This window comes from Fringilla coelebs (assembly GCF_963513975.1).
Source record: "Fringilla coelebs genome assembly, chromosome: 10".
In the NCBI taxonomy this organism is placed as follows: domain Eukaryota; kingdom Metazoa; phylum Chordata; class Aves; order Passeriformes; family Fringillidae; genus Fringilla; species Fringilla coelebs.
The window spans coordinates 24,757,482-24,784,362 of NC_140036.1; the positions used below are offsets into that span (position 1 = coordinate 24,757,482).

General features: G+C 46.2%; 1 protein-coding gene across 1 annotated transcript; it reads right to left on the minus strand.

Annotated features, from left to right (window-relative positions):
- MME (membrane metalloendopeptidase) lies at window positions 1-26,873 on the minus strand (the record flags this gene model as incomplete). Its single annotated transcript, XM_084212113.1, has 22 exons — window positions 1-100; window positions 3,064-3,140; window positions 3,545-3,640; window positions 5,684-5,749; window positions 6,697-6,830; window positions 7,076-7,195; window positions 9,141-9,199; window positions 9,374-9,477; window positions 10,088-10,168; window positions 10,665-10,763; window positions 11,600-11,728; window positions 12,547-12,640; window positions 12,736-12,872; window positions 14,418-14,519; window positions 15,820-15,954; window positions 18,603-18,668; window positions 19,378-19,496; window positions 19,598-19,693; window positions 20,385-20,465; window positions 22,063-22,224; window positions 25,289-25,324; window positions 26,714-26,873. 22 exons carry the CDS (start codon window positions 26,871-26,873, stop codon window positions 1-3), a joined length of 2,253 nt encoding a protein of 750 aa, XP_084068239.1.
- Between the last annotated feature and the right edge of the window lie 8 nt (window positions 26,874-26,881).

Below are 26,881 nucleotides of genomic sequence, written 5' to 3' on the forward strand. Positions count from 1 at the left end.
TCACCAGACGCGGCACTTGTTGGCAGGGTCCATGTTGTCTCTCGTGGTGCATGAAAAGGCTTCTGAAAACTCTGGGGAGTTCTGCAGTGACCCCAGGACCCTTTAAAACAAATCAACACGCTGTCATTGCTGCTCGCCTGGGTTTGAAACAAACAACATGACCCGTATTTTGTAACTTGTTTTGTTGTGTCACCTCAGTGTAGCGTGGGGAACGCCCTGCTGCTGAGCTCTGACTTGCTTCACTTCACCTCAAGGGCTGGCTGTGTTTTCTTCTTCAGTTTGTCTTGCCCCTATTGCAACCCCAGAAATGCAGGACCTGTCCCCTCCTCATGGCTGGCTCTCACAAGCCAGTTCTTTCCCCCAGAACAGATTTCTCACTTGTCAGTGGTTTTCACTGAGGGTTTTTTCAGCTCCGTTTTGCTGACAAGTTTCTTGGTGAAGGGAAAACAAGACCCTGAGGTCAAGGGCTGTGGTGGTAACTCCTCAGTGAATGCTCATTTACTTTTTTACACCAACCAGGTTTTAACTGAGATCATGCTGCTCCTCTGGGCGTTCTGCACAGATTTTCCAGCGAATGAGTTTTCTGGCAAAAAGTCTCATACAAACAGTGGCTTTCCACTCAACATGGGAAGTGAGTACGAGGCCATTGCAGCTAAGGCTGATTTTATATGTGTAATTGTGAACATGTGTGACTCTTAGATCTGCTAAGAGTCACTTGTTCCTTCAGGATTGGGAATACAGCAGCACGTACCTATGCAGGGAAACAGGTCAAATATAGATACTGATGGACCTTGATTGTGGCCCAGAAGTTCTTTAAAGAACTGTTTCTTTGAGCAATTAATGATTATTCTGAGAATTATGTTCATCATTAGAACCAGGGTGTGCCCACAGAAGCTGAGGTGAAGTTCAGCAGTGACACCTACAATACTTAGATTGTTCTAGAAGGCCAAAAGTGACTCCCTGGTCTTGGGAGGCAGCAGTGGAACAGGAGATGGCACAGAAATAGGGTTATCAGAAACCTCATGGTGATCTAGCTGTGCTTCACTGCTCCAATGAACAAGGACTGCTAAAATGGGATGCTCTGCAATTAACAATTTCTATGAGGAGCTGCCTGTTCTACTTGCGAGGAGAAGCAGCCCACAGTCAGGTACTGAAAAGGCTCATTGCATTCCCAGTTAATAATCAAAAAAGGCACCTTGGGAGCCTTCGTGACACTGGTGTAGTATCTTAATAGGTGTTTATTTTGTGGGTATGTCTCATGAAGTGTTTTCTACCTTAGAGCTCTTAGGGAACCCCCTCCTGTAAATGACTGCCCCTTCTGAGGATGTCGTCTGGTTTCTCATGAACACTTGTATCACTGCGTGTAAAGTTTACAGCCTGTCCTCCCGAGGTACAGACAGCACAGCACGGTGTGATGTGTCCAGGGAACACACAAACACAGCTTGTTGCGCTGGGATGCTGAACCAGCCAGCTTCAAAGGCCTTGTACCTCGTCCAAATCAGATGTGCTGAGGTTCTGAAGGGCCTCTGGAGCCTCATTAGCACTGAGACCAGACAGGAACGGCTGTAGGAGCTGGTGCACAGACTGCCCCTGGGAGAGATCCCAGATAGCACAACCCACCAGCAGCAGGAGCAGGGAGAGCAGCAGGAACAGTCGCTGCTTTCACCGAATATCTGAGCGTGGGGGGTAAACAAGGTTTGCTGAAAAGCCGTGGACAGAAAGAGACTGGAATTAATGTAGTGGATTGTATCAGCACAGAGCTTGGCTATTGTGGACATGGAGCCTGGAGGTGACTCAGCCTCCCAGCAGATGCTGTGATGGCTGCACTACCACTGATACCGTGGCACGGGACCAAACAGGTTTATTAGAGCACATTGTTACCCTGCTGATGAATAGGCTGCTCTGACTCCAGATAAAAAGCAAAGATCCTAGTCTGGCTCAAAGGCTCGCACCCTGAGCAGCCACATTTCCTGCATGTTCTACTGAATTGAGCCCAGCTGATCTTGGGAGGGCTGGCTGAGCACACCAGACACAGAATGCACATCTGCTGTTGTACCACAGCAAATGGGTTAGGGAGGGGCAGTGATCTCCCACTGATTCTACCTGTGACTTCAGTGGAGGATGAAAGCTCATCAGTGCTGTTGGTGTACAAGAACCCTGTCAGGAGCTATTGTGGGAGCTGGGACTTGTGGGTGAGCCCTGGATCCCAGACACAGTCACAGGGACTCTGCAGGGACAGAGCCCTGGATCCCAGACACATCACAGGGATTCTGCAGTGACAGAGCCCTGGATCCCAGACACATCACAGGGACTCTGCAGTGACAGAGCCCTGGATCCCAGACACAGTCATGGGCACTCTGCAGGGACAGAGCCCTGGATCCCAGACACATCACTGGGACTCTGCAGTGACAGAGCCCTGGATCCCAGACACATCACAGGGACTCTGCAGGGACAGAGCCCTGGATCCCAGACACATCACTGGGACTCTGCAGTGACAGAGCCCTGGATCCCAGACACATCACAGGGACTCTGCAGGGACAGAGCCCTGGATCCCAGACACATCACAGGGACTCTGCAGGGACAGAGCCCTGGATCCCAGACACATCACAGGGACTCTGCAGGGACAGAGCTCTGGATCCCAGACACAGTCCCTGGGACTCTGCAGTGACAGTCCCACAGTGACAGTCCCACAGTGACAGTCCCACAGTGACAGCCAGGTGATGGGCTGTGTGTCCTGTGCTTGGGGCTGTTCAAAGCTGCTCCACAGTGTGGACAGAATTAAGCTGGATCTTCTCAAGGGTGAGACAATGATCCCACATCCTTCCTTTGCCCGTGGAGCTGCCTGGGAAGGCTTTGCCTGTTTGGCAGTGCTGGAAGGGACAGGGAGAGCCCAGCCTGTCTGTCTCCTCCCAAGCAGCCCCAGTGAGCTCTGCCTGTCGGTGTGTGCAGGGTAAAGCTCCCTGGGAAGGGCAGCCCAGCCCTTGGCAGGGTCTCTTCAGCTCCCCCCAAAGATCCCGTGCTGCAGAGGTGTTACACTGCTCTGGGGGTGTTGGCTCTGCTGACCTGAATCTGCCTGGGCTGTGCACGTCTGTCTTGATGGAGTTCACTGCATATTCTGGTCTGTACGTGCCACACCACACCTGCACGGGCAACAGAAAAAAGCATCGTTAGCCTGAGATTTTACAGGAAGAGACCTGCTGCCATTTAACTGTGAAATACCTAATGCTCATGAGAATAAATTCCACATTAGAACATAAAGAAAAAAGGGTGCATTTTGTTAAAAAAAGTACGTCATTGTCCTCAGACAAAGGCACTTGGGCACAAGGCACTTCCAACCAGGCTTCTAAGCGCCTGAATGAATTTCTTTAGGGAAGATAAAAATCACCCAACAAGACTTTATTTTCACTGCTTTGCAGTGAACACTGCTCAGCTCTGCAGCTCTGCCAGCTCTTCGTTAGCCCACGGGAGTCAGCCTGTTCTGACTCGCTGTTAAACTGTAATGTCAAGTGGTTTTCAAAGCCCTCAGGCAAGAAGTAAAGGATACCTGTGCAAAGTTCAGAAAAAACAGCTGTTTGTGGTTCATGTCAAGACCGGGAAGAAGTTTTTCTTTTCCATGTTTTCTCTCAAAGTTTTCATAAGCCTGTAGAATGAAGTGAGCAGAAATGTTACAAATTCCAGCATTTTTCCAGTCAAAATGAAATGATGACAAGGAGGAACACGGATTCTTTGACATAATTATCACTGCCTCCCTTGGCCATCCACCCCACAAGTGCCACCTTGAAGCAGAAGACAGCAGGGCCATTTCTTAGTACCGTGCTATCAATTATCTAATGCTGCATTATGAAAAAGAGATTTTTCCCACTGTGGGTTTTTTGGGGTTTGGTTTTCTTAAAGTGAATTGCAGAAGGCTTTAAAACCTTGCCATAGTAAGAGCAGCTGCTTTGATGTTTCTTATGGAGACGTGTCAAACGATGTGTTGTTGGTGTCTCATCAATCACTGATGAAAGATGCTGCAGAAATGTTCTGCCTGAAGTCAGTGCCAAAGCAGCGCACGAGTAAAGCCAATCAACTGCCCAAGCACAGCTGAGGAACGAGCAGATAGCAGGTCCATGGAAAAGGCTCTGGAAGTTTCCATGGATAACAGCTGAACGAGAGCCAGCAGTGCCACAGCACTGCAAAAGAGGCCAGTGTTGTTCTGGGATGTGTAAACAGGAGTGGCTTATATGAAATACATGAAGTAATCCTTCCACTGCACTCGGCGCTGGCCAGGGCTCAGCTGGAGTGCTCTGTCCAGTTTTGGGCACTGCCCTTCAAGAAGGATGTGGACCCACTGGAGAGAGTCCAGAAGAAAGCAGCAAGAATGAGCAGAGGTCCAGCAAACATGACCTATGAGGAAAGATTGAAAGAATTGGGTTTGTTTAGTCTAAAGGAGAGAAGTCTGGGCCTTGAAGCATGTAAGTCTTCAAATATGTGAAAGGTCACAGGAGAGAAAGGAGCAGATTGCAGTGTTTGCAGTGCTGGAGGCAGAGCCCTGGTGGCAGCAGGAACGCTCCTCTGGGAGGCTGAAGGATGCAGGAGGGGTTGGTTCTACCTGCATGGAGAGGGGGGTGGGATACTGACCTCTCAAGATTCCTTCTGGACCTTTTTTTACTGTTTACATGATGTCATAATAATTTTTAATACTTCTGACCTAATTTTTCTGGCTACTCCCATTCCTTTCAGAAAGCGTATCCCCTTTCATGGCTTTGTACTTTGCACAAATATTCCAGTAACCAAAGATCAGACTAATCTAATAAGCCTGATGCCTCTTTTAGGCTTCCAAACCGTTCCTTAAACTCTCATTAATAATTGTCTTTGCCCTCAAACATGTCCATTTCCAGTGAGAGCTTGGAGAGGCGTGAGCTGGCCCATGCGTCCCAGAGGCTCTTGGTTGGGCAGCGACAGCACCCAGTGGTCAAGTGCTGAGTATTTTGCCACAGAAGGTGTTCAGGGAAGGAGAAGGAGGATCATGTTGCTGAGGCTTGCAGCCATCAGATTTGTGAAGAACAAGGAAAGCTGACAGAGAAGCTCTGGCTGCTCTCTTCCAGACCATGCTCACAAGAAGAACCTGAGTCTCTGTGACTGCCAGTCTCAACGGTGGCCAACCGAGGGAGAGAAGCAAAGCAAAGCCAAAAGGCATCCAGCTCCCCTGGAAGGCTTAGTGCAGGGAGTCCAGTGTCTCTGGCACCTTGGGATGCCAGTACAGAGGGCACAAGTCACCTGTACAAGGTGAAAAGCAAAGTGTTTATGTCTATGGGTCAGAAGAAAGTCATCCCGCCCCTCCTTCCTGGCGTGAAAAACCCGGTGAAAAAGACAGCCAGACAGCTGCTGGTATCAGCACTTTCTGTAGGTCATGGTCCAAGTGTGAGCCAGTGAATGCTTCCATTCCACACATTCCTTATTCACAAAGGGAAAAAAAAAAATGGAAAAAGACTTCCCTAGGAGCAGGTAATCTGTAGCCTGACATGATTAACGGAATGAGAAATACCACAGCTGGCCAGTGGCTTTAATCCAGGCCTCGATGGCACAGTAGGTCTGGTCCTGTCCCTAACACAGAAATTGTGTTTCTTCTTCCAAGGCTCTGAAACAGATTTTCTTAATCTCTGGCAGTTTCAGCTAAAATAGAGAAATGGCTATTTCTTACCTTGTATGCTTGTCTCACACCCCCGTTATCAGCAATGTTTTCTCCCAGTGTGTTGATTCCACTCAGCTGTAAAATAGAAAGGAAAGGTATTGGTTTCTGAATAAACGCTCATCCAGGACCTGTAACACCAAACTTTGTGCATTTTCCAGTTTCTAAAGGCAAGAATTACCTTAAAATCTGAAGCTTTAGCAGAAGATTATGTTAAAATCTCTGAAAAGTCTTTATGTCCCTTGTCTCAAAATCCATGTTTTGAGATACGATTATTTTTCTAATCCTCTTCCTTCCCCTCCAGGCAACTTTCTCAGCTCTGTATCTCTTACCCAGATTTTCTGCTACTTAGTCATTGCTCATTTATTCTTCCTCTTTTCTCCTTGTCTTTAATCCTCAGTTTCTCACCACAGTTCCAGTTAGAGGAAGTGGACAGAATTTGTGGTCTGTAGAACAAGTTAAAATTCAAACTCCAAACTGCTGAAATTGTCTGTTAACAGACATCAGCAAACCTGCTAGAAGGTATTTTTTTGTATAGGAGGCAAGTTCAGTAGCTTCGTGGTAGCCAGATACGTAGAAATTTTCTATTTAGTAGGCATTCCTAAGTTAGTCAAATAGCACCCAAGATGATGAAGCTTTGATAATGGGAAACCTCTAATTCTATTTTTTAAAAATCTTTATTTTAACCTTTAGTCCATCATATTAATTAATGATAGTGAAAGCTGCAAAATCTAGAATCATCCTTTGATTGAATTTAATGTGTGAATAAAAGAGCAGCACAATATGCTGAAATTTTCTTCTCTGTTTTTACTGGCCCCTCTCTGAGTTCCCACACTTCAACACATGTTTTGGGAAAACCTCAGGGCTGGGAGTTTTATCTTTTCCCTGTCCTGTGTGATGGAATACATGGTCAGGCTGTAAAAAGGCAGCCAGTGGAACTGAGAGGAATAACCTCTTGTGCCTTCCCCGTGGCACTGTGAGCAGAGCTGTCCCAGCAAAGCAGGAGCTCCCCAAGCAGCACCTACGTTCTGTCCCCCTGCCAGGTCCCACGAGAAGTTCCCATACTGGTACACCATGCACTGGGACAGCTCCTTGAAATTCCGTGCTGATTCTTCACTCCACCAGTCCACGAGGTCTCCGTTCTCATTAAAATTCCTGCCTGTAACAGTGAGTTAAACAGAATTATTTATACAGGAAAGGAGGGTTTGGTGCAGCGAGGAGGGGAGCGAGCAAGACTTGGACTGTGCTCTTGGGAGAGCAATACTGTAATGCCTCAGAGACCCGGACTTCATCTTACACATGGAAATTCATCTCCCCTTACACGCTCCCTGGAAGGATTGAGCACCAGAGCATGTCAAACCCCCCGAGCTCTGGGCGTGCTGCCCCTGGCAGCTCAGCCCTCACCGTTGTCGTCGAAGCCGTGCGTGATCTCGTGCCCGATGACCATCCCGATGCCGCCGTAGTTCAGGGATCTGGGCTGGGAGGCACTGAAGAAAGGGGGCTGCAAAATCCCTGCAGGGAAGACTGAAAAGGAAGCACATTTAAGAGTGAAAAGGAAGCCACAGCAGAGTTAAGGCCCTGCAGGTGCAGTGGGGCCAGACCGCTTTGATGGGCTCCAGCGCAAACCGCCCCGCGCCCTCGGATCCCCCAGCAGCACCAAGTGACTGACACAGTGGAATGCTGTAGGACAGGAGCAGCAGAGCAGCAGAACTGCCCCCCTCTTCAGACACTTCCAAAATCATGACCAGCTTTTGCTTTGTTACTCTTTTGCTCTGCAGGAAAAAGCAGTTTGTTCCAATTTACATCACTTAGCATTCACGGATTTCAGTCTCATCGTTAAACAAACCTCACAACATGGTGAGAAGTGGGAGGGTGTCCCCCAAGAAGAATAGATTATTTGATCATTCCATCACAAATCAATCTCAGAGACAGGAATTTATTCTTCCCTTGAAAATACAAGTAACTCCCACTAGAATCAATAAAAATAGGCCAGGCTGCCAATAAAAAAACTGGAACAAAGCAGTTCCATTTACCCACTTCTCTGCTCATTTTTCTAGGCTTCTTCTACAAAACAATTCATTTAAAAAGAAACCATGTTGCAATTCGGATCTTTTTATAAATTAAGACTAATAAAATACTATCAAATATTCAGTTCCACGGAATATCTTGAAGGCCTTTTCCTGTCTCCCTGCTGCCTCTGCAATATGGAGTTTTAGTTCTCCCTGGGAAGAAGGTGGATGTGGCTCTACACAACTTAAACAGACAGAAGGAATTGGGTGACAGGTCTCACACAGCCAAAGAAAGAAGATTGATACTTCTTGCATTTCAGTATGAATCCAGTTCAGTTCTAGGGCTTTCTTTCAGGATGAGAAAGAACCATGGGGAAAGCAGAAAATAACAAACAGGTTAGCAGTCAGCCAGTCGTGCTGTGTCCAGGCTGCTGCCACCGCAGCCCCAGCGCGGTGCTGGTTTGCTGTGCAGTGGATGCCCCACGGTTCTGTCTGTTATTGGGGCACAGAGGGTGTCAGCAGCATGGGGAGCCACCTCTGGAGCTGCTGCCTGTGCCAGCTCTGCCCCGGGATGGGGACAGGGCTGTGCAGCCTCAGCCAGGTGCTCCTGGACCCAGCTCAGCTGCTCTTTGGGTTCCTCATGGTCTGCAGAGCTGCTGGAGCAGAGCAGGTCACACCACACCCTGATGGAGCCACAGAGCTCCAGCTCCCTACACACCGTGCTCAGAACTGCTCTTTAGAGGGTTTTTAAAGGCTAGTTCTCAGCTAATGCCGACATCACTCTAAAGATCAGACTGCTTTAATTATCCTGTGCATGCCATACTTAAAGGATGAGGTAAGAATTTATGACTCACATTAACTGCCAGTCACCAGTTTCAGTCTTCCACATCATGATTCCTTTCCTACAAATTACTGAACAAAGCTATTTTAACCAAAGCCTTCTGGAAGTTTTTGTGTTAACTGTTCAGTCAAGAGCTAAATGCTCACATCAAGAAATAATCTTGTTTCATTTCTGTGCAGAGCCCTGCAGGACAAAGTTTTTCCATTTTTTTAGACTTGTTTTAAGGAATTATGGGTGGATCACAGTACCTCACTGATGGCCTAGAAAGGACACTGCAGTCTGTGACATTTGGATGACTAAAATTTAAACACTATTTGCAGAATGGACGTGACAGAAATATGGAGAAGCATAATTAATGTTGTGAAATGTTTTGTGACTCTTGCGAGCCTTGCAGCACTGTGAGGGGAGCTGGGGTGGTTCACAAGATGAGAAACCCTGGGGCCTCCATGTGGTTCTAATCTTTAGCCAGAGTGGACAGGGCTTTTTATTCCCATGGGTGGTTTTGGGTAGGCTGACATTGGGAATCTTTATACTCAAATTTGTTATAACAAGATCGTTTCGCTACCTGATTTTAAAAGTACGTACGTGCAAATATAAAAAATAAATAGATAAACCTTACCTATCTGATTCCTACTTGCTGAGTAAAAAGCATTCACAACAGCAGCTCCACTTATCCACCTGGCAACACCAGAAGAATAAACATTAGTATTTCAATTGTTAATGGCAACATTAGTGATTGCTAGAATAAGCTTAGGAACTGTGTAACAGAATCATAGAATATTTGAAGTTGGAAGGTACCTTCTCCTGTGAAAACTGGATAAAAGACCAGACAGAGTATTCTTAAATACTTACTCCTCTTTGTCCACCTTTTCTCTAAGCTTTTTCAACCTTTTCTTCTGGGTAAATACTAAATTTTGAATAATGTTTTCAAAGTATTCTTCTTCTCTGTAGTTCAACTAAAAAGAAAGGGGGAACAGGAGTTAGTGGTGGCGTTACTGATTTGGGATAGAAGACACACGGATCAGGAAAATCTAGTCTGAGGTATGATGAGCTAAGCAACACATTTCTAAGAATATTTTTTGATCTTGGTTTGCAGAGCTCTGCTACATCACAGAGTTGATATTGAAGCTGTATCTGTGTTAGCAGCTGGGTACTTTTCCCAGAGCTCTTCATTCTCTGTTTCTAGACATATTTTGAGTGGAGTTCAGCAGTTGTTGGTGTTGCCCTAAACGCCAGGAGCAGTTCCACCTCAGCCAAAGCCCAGAGCCAGCTCCGTGCCTGTGCAGGCACTGCAGCCAGTGCTGGGCCAGTCTGTGCCAGATGAAATGCTGCCCTGAACACCCCTGGCTCCTGCTTGCCCTCACAAAACCCCAGCAGAACGTGGAGGTGTCCCTGCAGAGCCACCAGGGCCAGGCACATCCGCGTGTCCCCTTACCAGGCTGGCTGCCCACGCCTCCTCCCTTCCCCCTGCGGTGGGGCACACACGGCTCGGTGTGGGGAGAGCAAAGGACCCTTTCCTGCTCTGAAAACCCCTTTCTAATTCTCCTGCCTGTTGTGCAAACTTACCTCCTGGTACTCGCTGTTGAGCTTGTCATTGTCTGTCACGATCTCATCGGGATAACCAATCCTCTCTTTGATTGCTCTTGCCTAGGGACAAGGGAGTTTGATATCCATAGCAAATCCAGCCATCTTTTTAAATAATAAATTATATAAGAAAGGCAATATGCAAGCCACTGCAGAAACCGCAGGATGTTAATTATATATAGATTTTGTTTAAATTTTTTATTCACTGAAAGCACAAGTTTATGGGTTTTATCCTGTTCCTCCTAATAGCTGGTCACACCACCAGAAATCATTCCTTCTCATTTTCAGAATTGTTTTCCTGTAGATATTCATTATCTAGCTCCTTAATCACTGATTTGCCTGAAAGGTCTGAATTTTGTATACAGATCCTTCCTATTTTGTGTGCCTATCTCCAGAGGTCCCTTCCCTTGGAATCCTAAACTGCTGTGCCTATGAAAGCATTACAACAAATGTGCTTGTATTACAATATAGAAGTTACTACTTATTTTTTGTCAGGACAAACAATTGAAATACTGATTTTATAGAACTACACATTACCAATATTTCAGACAGAACTTACTTTTTGTTCTGCTCTCTTTTTGGTCTCTGCATCCATCCAGGGAAGTTCATCTAAGGTTTTTATAAAAACATCTCGTATATCTGCAATCATTTCTTCAACCTGGAAAAACACCAGAGTGTTACAAACCCCCAGAGTGAGATGGTGGGCAGTGCAGTTCAGTCATGCAGGTTTCCAAACCCTGAGAGACACTGACCCGCTGGAAGCTGTGCATCTGAGGGACTTCAAACTCAAGGATAGCTAATTGGATAGAAGCTAAAAAGTCTTGCTTAGGCAATTTACTAGAAAAAGAAGAGAACAAAGAAACTAATAGCTTTTGTGAGGTGTTTTACTAGGAGCAAAAACCTCTTGCACTTGGCTCAGGTTTTTTTTGTTTGTTATTTTGCCTTTCATTAAACCTTTTGGTTTCTAACACTGCAAGAGAAGCTGTCCTGCTATTTATATGCCTCCAAATGTAGCTGAGTTATCTTAGGTGAGTAAAAGACCTCGAAGAGCTTATGAGACCTGGCTCGAGGAGGCTCCTATTACTGATGGTGGTGATGAAGGTACCTTCCCCTGTGAAAACTGGATAAAAGACTGGACAGAGTATGATTGAATACTTAGTGCCCCTGATGAGGTGCACTCGTGTCACTGTAGGACACGGAACAACACGAGCGTACACACCGCTGCTCTCTAGGGGAAAAAAGGGAAGTTTATTTCCTGACTCAAACATTTATAGATTTCTAGAAGTGACAGTGGATTGGAGGATAAAAGTGCCACCTCTCCAACGACACTGCACCAACTAACACTCTATCAAATCCCTTTCTTCCATAAAAGAATGCAAAACAATAAGTTATTTACAGAAGGTGTGTGAGAAAGTTTGTTACAAGAATGTCAACATCAGAAGGCTTGGAAAATCTTAAAAAATCAGGGTGACACACTGGGGCTGAGGGCTTTACCACGTGCTTGCTGTCCCCAGCAAAGGCCTCCTCCACGTAGAGCCGGCCCACGGCGCTCTCCATGTTCCCGTTGACGTAGTTGGCGCAGCGGCGCCACACGGCGCTCTCGGAGGTGGTGCCATAGAGGGCCTGTGGGACACACAGCAGGGCTAAACAGGGCTAAACAGGGCTAACAGGGCCAAATAGGGCTAAACGGGGCTAAACGGGGCTAAACAGGGCTAAACAGGGCTAAACAGGGCTAAACGGGACTAAACAGGGCTAAACAGGGCTAAATGGGGCCAAACAGGGCTAACAGGGCTAAACAGGGCTAACAGGGCTAAACAGGGCTAAACAGGGCCAAACAGGGCTAAACAGGGCCAAACAGGGCTGGCACAGGGGCTCCTCCACCTCCCGCACACACCCAGTCCGTACCCGGCCGGGGCACTTAGCTGGGCTTGCTCTCCAACGGGAGGAAAACTCTTACAGAGGAAGGAGTTCTGCTGTGGGAATACTGAGAATTTCCATGTCCTGCTGCTGAAATTGCTCAGCATTTCCCTAAAAGCACTAAGCTAACAGCAGGACTGAATGACTGGAAAGCAAGATTGGGGCCATCATGTTTGCCTCGGATATATTCCTTTGGATGATGAAGAGTTTCTAACGAGTCAGTCAGAACTGTAATCCCTTGCAAATAAATGTGACTGTTCTGATACCAAAATGGGGATTAATTTAGATTCAGAGAAACAAGAGACCAGGTACCAGAGCAGTGCTTTCAAATCCACTCAGCTATCAGGCATAAATCCCATAAATTATAGATACACTCCAGCAGAAGCTCAGCAAACACATCTGGCTTTTGTGTGCAAAATCCTAAAGACACTACATATTTATATACTACACCTACATAAAAACCCCTATCTTTTGTGGCTGAGAAAAGCCAGCATTGAAACTTAGGGAGAGGTGAATTTCCACACCTTACGGAAAGCGTTCCTCGTGTCCTTGTAGTCGCGGCTGAGGCTGTTGACAAGATCCATGACAAACCGCCAGGCCATGTAATTCTGAAGGTCTCTGTTTTACAAAACAACCATGGTAAGCTGGTGGTGTTTTGGGGCTTTTTAAGTTTCCTGGAAAGAAAATGCCAGTACCATACTGAACACAGCTACCTGGAGGAGTAGTTGACGAGGATGGACCTGAGCTTGAGCAGGTAGTCAGGGTCGTAAACAATGACGTGCTCCGTGCTGTCAACGCTGATTTGCACGGTTGACATGATGGCATTTATGAATTCTGACCAGTTGAACTCCTGGAAAATCAATATGCATTAGGATATGCCTCGATCATAAACAGTTCAAGTATGTTTGCATGACACAGCTGCTCTGCCTTTAGTTTCCCTGATATTTGCACTACTTATAAATGGGGTCATTGCAATTATAGCTGGCCTGAGATCATTCATAGCTGTAAAAATGTTGTAAACGTGCAGGGGTATTTGGCAGAAAGGGTAGAGAAATTGCTTTGATTTCAAACTAGCACAATTTTTTGGAATTTTTAAAGTTTCTGTTCTATTACTTTTAAAAGTGTTGGTGATTTTTCCCTGCCTGTATCTTTGGAAAAGTTTATTGGAAGAGGTAATGTCTTCCATCAGACAAGTGGAAGTAGCTGAGGAGAGCAGATAAGCTTTCAGGAACAGTCACTGCAGGTCTGGGAGAGGAGCAGCAAACTCCAGGCTAATCTTGGGAATAATTGCTGTTCTATCCTTAGTCATTACAACACCACCGACTCCCATCAAGTGTCTTTTGAGCATTTTGGAATAAATTTAAATTAGTGCTGATCTGCAGCACCCCCCAGGCACTAATAATAACCAGAGCAATGCCATTCTATGACAGGAGTTGTTGTTTTCTGACAGGATGACTGTAATGGTAACCAACTACACCTGTGGGAGACTGTGAATTATGAAACCAATTAAACCAGGCAGGAGGGAACTGTCAGAGAATTAAAGTCAATAAAATTGCAGAGAATATGAAAAAGTGCCAGGAATAACAGAGTTTCATTGCACCTCACTGGCCTCAGAAACCTCAGTAAAAGTCATGAGAATAAAAACTACCCATGTTCAGCATGACATTGTGTTCCTGGGGAGACAGAGCTGCGTTAGCAAAGCTGGGGCTGGTTTTCAGCTGTTCCTGGTGCCATGGGTTAAAGGCTGCCCTGCACAAACAGCACATGGCTCAGGGTGAGAGCAGAGCTCACATCCCGGGGCAGCTGCAGGGGAGGGATGTGGGGAACTCTCCTATTTCATGGGCCTGACAGCCTGGGCTGCTTGCTGCTTGCCCTGGGAGCAGTAATTACAGAGGCAGTGCTGGACAAACTGGATTTTTGTTCTGAATCTGCAGCTCTGGATAAACAGAGTGGGGCTGAGTATTCACCAACCATCCCTGAACCAGCTGGTGGCCACAGGCTGGACTTCAGTCCTGGGCCCTGAGCCCATGAGGGTGAGAACGGGATCAGAGAATCACAGAATGATTTGGGTTGGAAGGGATCCTAAAGATCATTTATTTCCAACCCCCTGCCATGGGCAGAGACACCTCCCCCTGGAAATGTTTTTTCCTTTGTACTTTTCCATCTTTTTGTGTTGAGGCAAATGGGAAGATGTGCCTTCAGGTTAGGAGAAGCAGTGGGTACAGAATGTGCATACAGTTCAGTGTCATCAGAAGGGCAGGTAAGACTGTGCCCATCAGGGATCCTGTTCAATTGCAAATCTGTTATGTCTTTAACAGAAAAAAGATCCAGGCTTCATTGTTTAACCCCATCAGTGATAAATTAGAGGTTAAAATACCGGTTATTGATCACTCACCTTATGATTGATTTCCAGTGAGAAGTTCTTTTGGAGTTGTGCCAAGGTCATTTTGTTGTACAGCAGAAGTGGATCATTTCTGTCCTCAGATTTTGTTGTTGCCTATCAGAGTTAGTCAGGAGAAAATTACTGAGGATGTTGAGTGAGTTCCCAGGGGTTTTGGTTCTGACCAGGGTGCACTGCTGCCCTGTGTGTTCTTTGAGACAGAGCCCCCAGCTCACACAGCTCTGGGCTGCTCTGGGCACTGCCAGTTTGCACTGCTGGGTTCAACATCTGCATCCCCAGCAGCAGATTTTACCCTTTCACGGTGCTTTGAAAAATCAGTTATGCCAAGCCTCCCTTTATCCTCCTCTTCCTCTTCCCTATTCCATTGTGCATTCAGCGGGCTTTTTCTGGGTTTTTTTAAACAAACTCCCAAGAGCACAATGCCAGCTCTCTTCAGTCACATTCAGGCTGATGCTGAGTTTTGGATGAAAGGTTAAAATCCCAGGCAGTGGCAGCTTCCCCAGCACCAGCAGCAACTGCTGCAGGGGCACTGCAGGTGTGAGCTCCTCCCATACTGCCCCTTAAAGCCTTTCTTCAGTAATTCCCTTTTTGATAATAATTGCCCATCTCTGATCCAAGCCCAGAGGTGTGTTTCTCACGAAAATGAAGAAAATCCAAATCAGATGGTTTTAGTTTATATGAATGGTTTTCCCAAGTGTGTGACCTTACTATCAGTGTAACTTCAAAACCAGCTGAAGCTATAAAATACGTGTTCAGCCTGTTTCATGGTCATCCTCAGCTTCAGGTCCTGCTGCAATGGTTAATAACAATAAGCCATGGTTTGCTCATGAACGCCTTCGGTTTTCTCCATGCACATTCAAACCCTCACTATTCCTCCAAAGTCAAATTCGTGATATTATTTTTCCTTTGTCCTTTTCTTTTAAGGGAGAACAGTGTTTGGTAAAAAATGCCCTTGGAACAATCAGCATTGTGGAGCAGCTTGTGCAGCACAAACATGACTTTGTGTTCACAGCAGGCCAAGGGCTGGGAATCTGCTGCTCTGGGATCCAAGCAGCCCACAGGGAATCAGGACAAAGGGAGGAGAGGCCCCAGAGCATCTCCCCAAACTCACGCTCTAAACCACATTAACCAAATCCCGAGCCTGTCTCTGCTCTTGCAGGGCTTCTGCGAGCAGATGAGGATAAAACACTTTGTTGTTTGGAAAACAGCTGCCTCAAATACTTTCCCTTGCTCCTCCCAGGACACAGCTGTTCCTTCAGGTGTGACAGGCTCTGTGCAGTTCTACTCCCACAGAAACATCAGCAGGGAAGTTAACCACTCACTTTACAGTCAGCTCTCTTGGGTATTGTGAAAAAAGTCAGTTATTTAAAGGATAGTTGGAAGAAGTTTTTCTTACATTGGCAATCTCTTTCTCCAGGTCCATAACTCTTCTCATTTGTGCAGAAATCTCACTCTCATTGACAGAAATATTTCTTTCTTGTCGGATCAGTTTAGCTACAGAAATCATGAAATCAACATAGGCAGAACATGCCTGCAGGAAAAAACAGGAACAGTTTAAACACAAAACTCTTCCAAGGAGAGCATCCTTTGATTATCTTCAAGATTTCATCTTCATTTTTATGAACTACACTTCTTCATTCCTTATTTGAACAGGTCAATTTTATCAGAAATACCGTTAGGTCACAACTGGAAATCACCTGGGAGCATTCCCTGGTGGAGCACTGCTGGGTAACTGCAGCACTCTTCAAAGCTGAACACTCCAACAACTGCACTGTTTTCATTAGTTAGAATGAGACATTTGTGTGTCCATATTTAAACCATCACCCATGTTTTTCCTAGCTCACTTTAATTACAACTTCCAAAAATACTATTTCCAAAGAGCTGTGTTCCCAGGAACATGAACTGAGGGAATTTGCTTTGTGGGAAAAGCTCTCCCAGAAGCTGTGAACCTCCCCCAGTGCTCCTTGGAACAGTTTGAACTCCTGTTGCTTTGTGCAAAGTTAGGTATACTATAGACAATTTATATGAAATCTAACATTAAAGAGTTCAGCAATGATAAGAATGTAAATACAGCAGCAAATTCTCTGAAATGTCCCACAGCCAAATACCTGAAGGTGTCATTATATTTTATGGAAGCTCTGTTTTATTGTAATTCCATTATTATTTGTAATTCAAATTCCTCCTTGGTAAATCACGCTCATTTTTCTATCAACAGAAATGCTGTTTCCAATATTCCTTTTCAATGCAAATAAAAAACCATACATAGTGCTGGATCAGCTATCAAATAATGAATCTGGTTTATGCAATGCAACCTACCAAAGCAGTGATTAAAGCTAGGATTAACAAGGTGTGCATGTCATCAGCTTTACTGATAGAAGATTTTGGTACATTCAGCTCCTAAGGCAGGGGACACACCTCTTTAATGAGTGCTCCAGGTGTGCAGCCATTCCCTGTGCCCTCCTGGGCACCCTCCCTGCCAGCTGTGCCCACCTGGGGCTGTGCCCACCTGCACAGAGCTGCCAGCAGGGACAGGGACAGGGTCAGGGACACAGGGACAGGCACAGGGACAGAGACACAGGGACAGGGACAGGGTCAGGGATGCAGGGACAGGGACAGGCACAGGGACAGGGACAGGGCTCAGCAGCCCAAAGGGCTCAGCTCCCATTGCCAGGTACAAGCAGGAGAGATCACTTCAGAAAGAGGAAGGCCCAAGAATCTCTGACAGCTACAAGTCACAAAAGACAGTGCATACCAGCACTGTAAAAGTCATAATAAAATTCAATATAGCTATTACCTCAAACCAGTGAATTAACAGAGATTTTTAGGAACCAATCAGTGCCTTTATTTTTCTGCCAAGTGCAGCTCTGAAGTCAGGCAGCAAAGAACTAAGCTAATTTCATCTGGACTGTATAAACAGTCTCAGCAATTTCAGTGGAAACTTAAGACATTGGAATCACTCCTGTCTGAGCAGAGCCATCCTGAGTCTTACAAGAGAAAAAGATTTTAGAATTTTCTTATTGGCAGGTTGCCCCTGTAGCCCTGGGGTGGCAGTGCTGCTGGGGACAGAGGCCTGGAAGGGGCAGGAGGCAGAGATGCTTTTGCTGTGTGCAGCTCCTGGAGTGGAATAGTGGCAGGAAGCAGAGCCAAGAGCAGGAGAGAGGGGCTGGGAGGGAACAGCTCTGGCATGGAGCAGAGCTTGGGAGGACACTGGGACACTGGGAACCTGCCTGCCCCTGATAAAGCTGTTTTTCAGCAGTATTTCCTCCTCCACTTTCCAGCAGTGCAGAGCTGACACTCAGGTGGGTCAGAGGACAGGATTGTCTCCGTGCTGCAGTTAACACAACACATGGAAGGTGCAGACTGTGCAGTGTGAGTCAGCTCCTAAAGGCCATCTCACATGGAACAGGGCAGCTCAGATGGCAATGATTGTCTTAATGAGCATGTGATCTGCAATTAAATGTAATCACTATTGACTGCTGGCACATCAGCAAAATACCTACAAAGCCCAAATGGCCTGCACACTTTCTCATTGCTTCTGCATTTAATTACACAGAAGGAATGTGGTTAATTAAAGGTCACTGTGGTAGCAGTTTCAGCTCCATGACTTCAGCACAGACACCCATCAGCTCCCAAGGATTTAAAGCACATCCAAGATTAGCAACAGGGATACAGTGTCAGTGCTAACAGGTTAATGAGACCCGCAGAAGTAATGAGCAAACAAGAATTAAAGGAGACCATGGGAGGTTTCAGGTGTCTGAGCCATTTCTGTGCTATCACATCCTTTTGCTGCTGTGTTTGTGCTCAGCAGTTGGTGTAGGACACTGATCTTTTCAGATCTTTCATGCAGCAAAGTGTCTCTTTGGTTCTGAATGCTCTGTTTTTCTTCCCAAGCCTACTCCTGGTAGAAGTAGTTCACCTGCAGCAGTTGCTGCCAGTCGGTCAGCAGTGACCTCCTTTCTGCAGTGACAGAACAGGGCTGGCCATGGCCACTTGTGTTCTGTCTCAATGCAGCTCTGACAGTCAGGGGATAGCTCTTGATCCAGCTGGGAGCCTCTATAACAAAGCTAAATTGTTCCATGTTTATCTCCTTCCAAAAGGTCTTAAGAAGTCAAGGAGCTGCCTTGAACACACAGGCTAAAACACGAGGGCTGTGCCCGGGCTGTGCCAGCTGCCCCTCACCTCTTGGTATGCGCCCGTGCACTCGTAGTAGTCCCGAGAAGGCAGCCCCAGGCCAGGCTGGTCGATCTGTAAAGGCAAAGAAAAGCTGAGGAGTGCTGAAGGGGAAGTGGCAGAGCACTGCTCTGCTCTTTTGGTAACTACAGGTGCTGATGTTTCACTGGTCAGGTTATTTTCTGGCCACGGGGGCATTCCTCTCTCATCCTCTTGCCTACCTTTCACTATTTTCATTCTTGTTAAACTTTTTGGTTTTCTTTCTAATCTTGTTTTTCTCCTGTTGCTGAGCACTGCAAGGCACTGGCAGCCAGGGTGCACACAGGTGAAGCACAGATGACAGGAGAGCCCCGAGACACGCTAGGCAGCTCCTGCATCCCTGAAATCCGTGCCCCAGAGGTGCTCACAGCCCCATCCACCCCTGGCAGGAGAGGCTGGCCCTTTGCTCCTCTGGCTGCTGCATCCCAGCAGCCAGCAGCCCTTCTCCTGCCTCGTCTGGACGTTCAGGTTTCAGAGATGACCTTTCAGTCTCTGTCATTGCTGTCTCGCTGGCAGTAACAGTGTCCGAGCACACAGAACAAAGTTGTCAGCTTGGAGAACAGGCAGGGAACTGAGAAACACAGAGTCTCAGCTGAAAACTACATTAATTCACAGATTTTTCTGCAAAGTACTCAGGTGAAATTCAGATCACTGATGTTTCTCCTTGCTGACTTTCGTGTCTGTGCTTCCAGTTATTTGCTGCACTTTTGTGATCAACAAGGCCACGGCACCCAGGCAGACTTACGTGAATGATATGTGCTGTGGAATTTTTATCATCTGTGCCAACAAAAAAATTAATAAGGACTTTTTTTCCATATCTGGAGTTGAGCTGTGCAATAGCTGTCTCAGCTGTCCAAGCAGTACCTAAGCAAGTGGAAGGTATAGTCAGTCTCTAGATTTAGTAAGCAAAAAATGAAGTAATTTAGATATGTTAACTAAAAGGAAATAAGCATAGGTTATCTTACCATAGGAATCATCCCAGTTAGTTGTTGCTACAGGCCACTCAGACACATTTGGCAGTAAATTAATTAGAGGCCTTCCACCTCGGAGATCAATGGCAGCTTTTGGAAAAAATAAAATGAGTTACCATGACATTTTAAACCCCACAAATGTTATATATTATAATATATATTATAATGAGTTCAGAAAAAATGAAGCTGAGAACTGTTTCCCTCTTCACCACAGCAGCAGTTTGCTCTGATGTATGACTGTGCTTTAACAATTAATGTAAAAATGTTCCAGTCCCAAACAGCATATGCAGATCCTTGAGACCATGACACTGAAGTTCTGTCTTTTTTCTTCTCTCTCTGCAGATAGCTTGAAATAATAGTTTTGAAAAGTATACATACTATTACAGAAACTATAAAAATATGATTTAGGAAGCAGTGCAAACTGTTTTACTGCTCCTTGTTCTAGTGGCAGAGCCTGTTGTGCCAGGTAGCTTTCACCTTATCCCTGCTAATTTCCACAAAAGAAATTAACTCCCATTTAACTGAAAGGATTTGAGGTTATATATCTGCAGCAAATTAGTAACTGAAGAGTTACCTAAAATACCTAAGGCAGTAAAGCAGGAGGTGCAATAGCAGTTTGACTGCTGACATTCTGACTGGGCTCTGTAGAATAGAGACATTTCAGTTTTCACACAGGATTTCTGAGAAATGATGCACAGAACAGGACACAGGTGCAGCTGCCTGAGGCACCCTTTGGCTGCTGCTGGGCTCTCCTGTAGGAATGGCCTCAGGGGACACTTACTTTCATTTATGCAGGACCTGTAGAGGGTTTTTGCCTTCTGCACTGCCGGGATATCATCAGGGCTGGGGGTGTCGAGGACATCTGGAACACACACAGAGAGTCATGGTCACTCTGCTCTGCCATGGTCACTCTGCACTGCCATGGTCACTCTGCTCTGTCATGGTCACTCTGCTCTGTGCTGGTCATTCCTGCTCTGCCATGGTCACTCTGCTCTGTGCTGGTCATTCCTGCTCTGCCATGGTCACTCTGCTCTGTCATGGTCACTCTGCTCTGTCATGGTCACTGCTGCTCTGCCATGGTCACTCTGCTCTGCCATGGTCACTCTGCTCTGCCATGGTCACTCTGCTCTGCCATGGTCACTGCTGCTCTGCCATGGTCACTCTGCTCTGCCATGGTCACTCTGCTCTGCCATGGTCACTCTGCTCTGTGCTGGTCATTCCTGCTCTGCCATGGTCACTCTGCTCTGTCATGGTCACTCTGCTCTGCCATGGTCACTGCTGCTCTGTCATGGTCACTGCTGCTCTGTCATGGTCACTGCTGCTCTGCCATGGTCACTCTGCTCTGCCATGGTCACTGCTGCTCTGCCATGGTCACTTCTGCTCTGTGGTCACTCTGCTCAGTGCTGGTCACTCTGCTCAGTGGTCACTCTGCTCAGTGCTGGTCACTCTGCTCAGTGGTCACTCTGCTCAGTGGTCACTCTGCTCTGTGGTCACTCTGCTCTGCCATGGTCACTCTGCTCAGTGGTCACTCTGCTCAGTGGTCACTCTGCTCTGTGGTCACTCTGCTCAGTGGTCACTCTGCTCTGTGGTCACTCTGTTCTGCCATGGTCACTCTGCTCAGTGGTCACTCTGCTCAGTGCTGGTGGGCTCTGAGGAGCAGGGCAGGGCCAGGAGAGCTCCGTGCCCAGCCCAGCTCTGCCCTTCAGCACCGAGGGGACAGCTCTGCAGGTGAGGTGCCCTGCAGTGCCTGCAGTCTGTGCTGGCATGTGGAATGGAGCCAGGAGAGAACTCTGTAGGATCCCTGGGTGAAAGACAAATGCTCTGACTCCTCTGACTCCAGAAAATTTAAGCAACCAGGCTATTGTGTGAAGACACAGCTGGCAAAACCAGGAGATAGGCAAAGTAAAAAAAAAAAGGATATTTAGCCTGGAGAGAATGGGCTGGACAGTGTTACATGAGCACAGACTGCCTTCTTGGACTCTGTTATTTTCACCTGAGAAAAGGGATGGTGAAGAATTTGATACTGCTGATATGGCAGGTAGGGAAATAGCTTGCCTGCTCTTTGGGCTTTCTGATGGAACAGAGATAGGCAGGGCATGGGCTGCCAAAGAGCAGCTTGCAGCATTTCAGCTGATGTGGACACACACAGACCTCTCCCTCCTCCTCCTCCTCCTCCTCCACCTGCCAGATGCTGTCGCTGGGCAGGCTCAGGGTGGGGACTGCAGCTGGTCTGATCTGCAGACAGCAGCAAGGGCAGCTCTGCTCAGCTCTGCCCCAGTGTCAGACACAGCAGCACACTCCCAGAGCCTTCCAACGGCTCGGGGCAGATTTGTCCTGAACCAAACACTAAACCCCTGAAGGATCTGGTAGTATTTTAAGCTTTGCTAGAAAACCACAACTTCTTGGGATAACACGTAAGGCAAAGAAGAAACTTTATTTAGTCCCCAAACCGCACTGACCTTTTAGAACAACTTCTAGTTCGTCTCTCAAAATGTCAAAGTTGCTATAACGGGAGCTGGTCTCGGGGATGACGTTCCTCTTGAGCCACCCCCCGCAGGCGTACTGGTAGAAGTCCTGGCAGGGCCTGGCGCTGGGGTCCATGTTCTCCAGGATCCTGGCAGCTGCAGCACACAGACACACCTTGCACACACACTGCACCACACTCCCTGCCTCCCTCTCAGGAGGGAGGTCAGAAATGTGTTTCCTTTAGAACAGGCTCAGGGGTAGTTGGATCTTCTGGACCAAGCAAAGTTCTCCCTGGTGAAGAAGGGATTGCTATTCCTGTGCTGACCACGACTTCCACACTTTCCAGTTGGCTGCCTGTACTGGTGGTGAGCTGACAGATGTTCCCACTCCCTGTGAGTGGCCACCCAGTTCTAAATAAAATGTAGGATGTTTCATTTGCCCTGCACTTGGCCTTCTTTGTACTGAAACGTGCTGAAAAGGGACATTAAAAGCTCAAGGCGTAGCAGAGGTTAGGTATCCACTGTAATGTAATTTTGGTAATTAAGTGTGATTTAGACACAACTGAATCTTGTCTATTTCAATCCAATACTGACTTTGTTGGACTATTTCAGTTCTTGTCAGGAAAGGTTTTTCTATTAATGCCTTCTGGAAGCTACACTCATTATTAGACCTGCTCCCCATTTTACTCTAGAGCTGACACTGCCTCTTGCTGTCCCTTTGACTCCCTGGAGTGGCTTGTCCAACACTGGCCAGTCACTGACCAGTCGGGACAGGGATTCTCAGTGAAATCCAATTCCTTGATGACAGCTGCCCAGCTGCTGTCCATAAACCCTCTGGGCTTCTCCCTGTACCTATTCCTATTCCACCCAGGCTGCATCTACCACCAGTATGCCAGAACAGTCTCTCACAGAACAGAGAGATCTCGGGAGTCAGGCAAGAGCTAGGGATACTTCTGAATTTCCCAGGATACTGAATATTCTTCCCATTTTTCTGACATTATTTTTAGTAAATTATGAGGCTTGTGATTTCAAGTGTTCATTCCTCCACATGGGCAAGTCAAATATTTATAGTAATTTTTCCAGTACTTTCAATATTTTCCATATCTTGCGCTGGTGGAAATAGAGAGACAGTCTGGGGTGTTTTGATTTGCCTGCCCCCATTTTTCTGATGGCTCAGGAGTGTTGCATTCTAGACCAACATCTGATGGTTTTACAATGTTCCAGCACCTGCAGGCTGCAAATAACCATGGACAGGTGCATTTTCAACCTCAGGCTGCTTCTGTAGCATAAAACCCACTGTGGAACTAGATGCAAAGCCTCCTGGTGATGGTTTCCCTTCTGAAGTCGATGACTTCAGGGTGACTTCTCTGTGAAGGGACACAGGATCATGCCAACAGCCAGAGACTGGGAAGTTCAGTCATGTTTTTACTACCTGTGACACTTGCTGCAGCCCCACGTGCTCTGGGACTGTGGAAGCCCTGGTGCTGGTTTCTGTCATTTTTGCCCTGTTTCAGTTGGGGGAAGGGGAGCAATTTGAATGCTGCATTTATTCCTGTCCTAACTCCACCTATTTGCTGTGAGAGAGGAAGGTTGTAACCTTTGCTAACACCTCCTGTTTGAGGGTATCCCTCTGAATCTCTCTGCCAGGCTGGGGCAGTACCTGAAGGGCATCACTGTCCCTTGGATGACCTTGGCCCGTGTCAGTCCGGCAGCACAGACCTTCCTAGCCAGGAGTGGACACCCCAGCCCTGCCAAGCAGTAACAGCAGGACAGAAACATCTCCTGACACCAAGAAAAGATGGCCCTTACCCACTGCCTTGTCCCTTTGGGAAAAACCTCACAGCAAAAGCCAGGAGAAATCCATGTCTTGCTTAAATCTGAGAAATCATTAACAGTGCAATATCAAACCTGGCTTGAGCTGTGCCGTCGGGTTGGAGTCAGCACCTGGGTAATCCTGTGTGCCTACCTGTGCCCCACAGAAATAATCATCTCCCATAGCTCTCCTGCTCCAAGGTCCAGCCCAGCCAATATCAGCTACCCAGCTTTTATCAGAATTTAAAGCCTAAATACTGCAAAAGTACCAGCTGGAGCTCAGCTGTGGGCACTGTGCTCTTTCATTTAGGGCTGCATGTGAAGTACATGCAGTAAGTATGACCATGCAGAATATTCTCCTCAAGAGTGCTACTTGCCCACCTGAGCCCCAAGATAACCATTCATTATTTGGCTGATCCCACAGATATATTATAAGGGAATATATATCACAGATATATCAAGGGAATGTGATTATGTCACAGATAATTTAGTATTTTATCTCGAATCCAGGTGAATGTATACCTATTCAGATACAGGTAATACACAGTGTACTCTTCATCAGTGTTGCTGTGACAAACCAGTGCTGGGCTTTGTTCCTACTGTCCCTTGTTTACTCAGTTCCTACCTGGCACCAAGAATGTAGAGCTTCGTATCAATTACTTGTAATGATTAATCTTACTGTAGTACTCCTGATTGCCAGTTGTTGCTTTAATAGCTTACAAATAAAGTAATATGAGCTGGCAAAGCAACCAGTGACCTGGGGAGGATTCAGGAGCAAAACAATATGCTTACCTAGGGAAGAAACAGAGACCAAAATCCCCTGTTCCATCAGGCTGTGCTGCCTGAGTTCAGGGAAGTCACCAGAGTGTGTCAGCTTATCCAAAAAGTGCTCAAATGTACAAACTGCACTGTATCTTCCCGTGCCACCCTGCAGTGGCCTCACAAATCCATGGATAACAGTGCCATGCAGTTACTGCTTTTTACCCTGCCTATAACCAATGAAGTCTCATTACATTTTTTCTTCATTTTTTGTTCATTATTTATTTTACTACTTTTTCTTTTTTTCTGGTCATTTATTTGTAGCTCTTCTCTCAAAATGAATAATCAATTCTGTCAGTATTTTCACTTTATCTCTTTCCAGTGGTTAAATGCTGTTAAAGCATTTAACAGAAGCATAAAAGAGCAAAATTGTTCTGATTAATTATTTTAGGCACTTCTTGCTACATTGTGCCTCATTTCTCCAAACTTTTCCTGCTTTTCCTTTCCTCTGCTAAGAAAATCATGTGGGGCAACAGACCCAGTCTTCCATGTGCCTTACTTGTCTGCAGTTAGATGGGAGAATTCCCTGGTAGCCGTTTTGTTTAAAGCCACATAAATTAATTTAAAACATGTGTATTTTCACTCTTACCTGACTTGATACAGTCTGGTGTCTTGCAAATGCCATCTAAAAGAGAATACAATCATATTCTTAATTCTTTACTCAGTGTCAATATAATAAAATCTACTGTAGCTATTTCATTGGCAGTCAACTTAATTGCAGTGTACAGTAAGATAATATGAATGGACACCTTACAGTCAGTAAGGGAATATTTATAGGATCAGGCTCTAAAAATATCATCATCTTCAACCCTTTAGGGTCATTCAGTGCTAGTCACTCATCATGTGGAATTTTTGTAGTCATCAGGGAATAATGTCCCATCAATTGGAGGTGGGCAAAATACTATTTTTATAACAAAGAACCATTTTAGAGAAAAATAGCTCAAGGACTGGAGAGAATGACAAAGCCAGTTTGAATTTAGCAATACTTTACAATGACAAAAGGATTTTCAAGGAATTATATGAAAATTCTGAGACATTCATTCTGAAGTCTTCTGAACAAAATACAGGATTCAGAAATATGAAAATATTTCCTTTTGAGACTTTGAAAATAAAACTTTTTTTCCCCCATAATGATATTTTTCCAGCCCATAATTGAACTATACTTCAATAAAAAGCTTAAGCACAACTATTAAGTACTTCAAAATTAAAAAACACTTAATTCCCAATATAAGGAAAAATTCTAGTTTGACCGTAGATGGAAATTTTAGCTTCTCTGTATTATCTTTTCCAAGAATTACCAATGTATTTCCCCCTGAATGAAATTATTTTGCTCTGGCTACTGAAGCACAAAACCTCTCAGGATGACTACACTCACTGAGAGTCCTTGCTGCAACATCCTGAAAAAGGAAAAAATGGGATTTTCATCCATCTACAGGAACACAAAGGGAGCCCTGGAGTTTGGTTTTCTTCAGCAATATTGTTCTTTGTTGGGATCTTTGCTTACTGAAGCATTAATTACAAACAGACATATTCCTCAGTCAGAACAAGCAGATGGTTTGTGTTTACCACAACTTTGCCTGAACAAACGAATTTACCGAGGCCCAGTTGGAAAGAAGCAGTTTCTGAGTTTTTCCAGCAACAAGCCCCAGGTACAGCAGCTTTCCATTTCAGCCAGCATCCCAACCCTTCCCTTGCTGTACCTGTGCTCCCAGGTACAGCAGCTTTCCATTTCAGCCAGCACCCCAGCCCTTCCCTTGCCTGTACCTCCAGCATCCCAACCCTTCCCTTGCTGTACCTGTGCTCCCAGGCACAGCAGCTCTCCATTTCAGCCAGCACCCCAGCCCTTCCCTTGCCTGTACCTGTGCTCCCAGGCACAGCAGCTCTCCATTTCAGCCAGCACCCCAGCCCTTCCCTTGCTGTACCTGTGCTCCAGGTACAGCAGCTCTCCATTTCAGCCAGCACCCCAGCCCTTCCCTTGCTGTACCTGTGCTCCCAGGCAGCCCCCCGCACTCACCGTCGTAGGTGGCGTACAGGACGATCATGGTGATGGCCACGATGGCCAGCAGCACCACCACCACAGCCAGCCCTATTTCCAGGCCACTCCATCCCAGCTTCTTCTTTGGTTTTGGAGTATTCATTTCAGTTATATCCATCTGGCTTTCTGACTTGCCCATAACCCAGT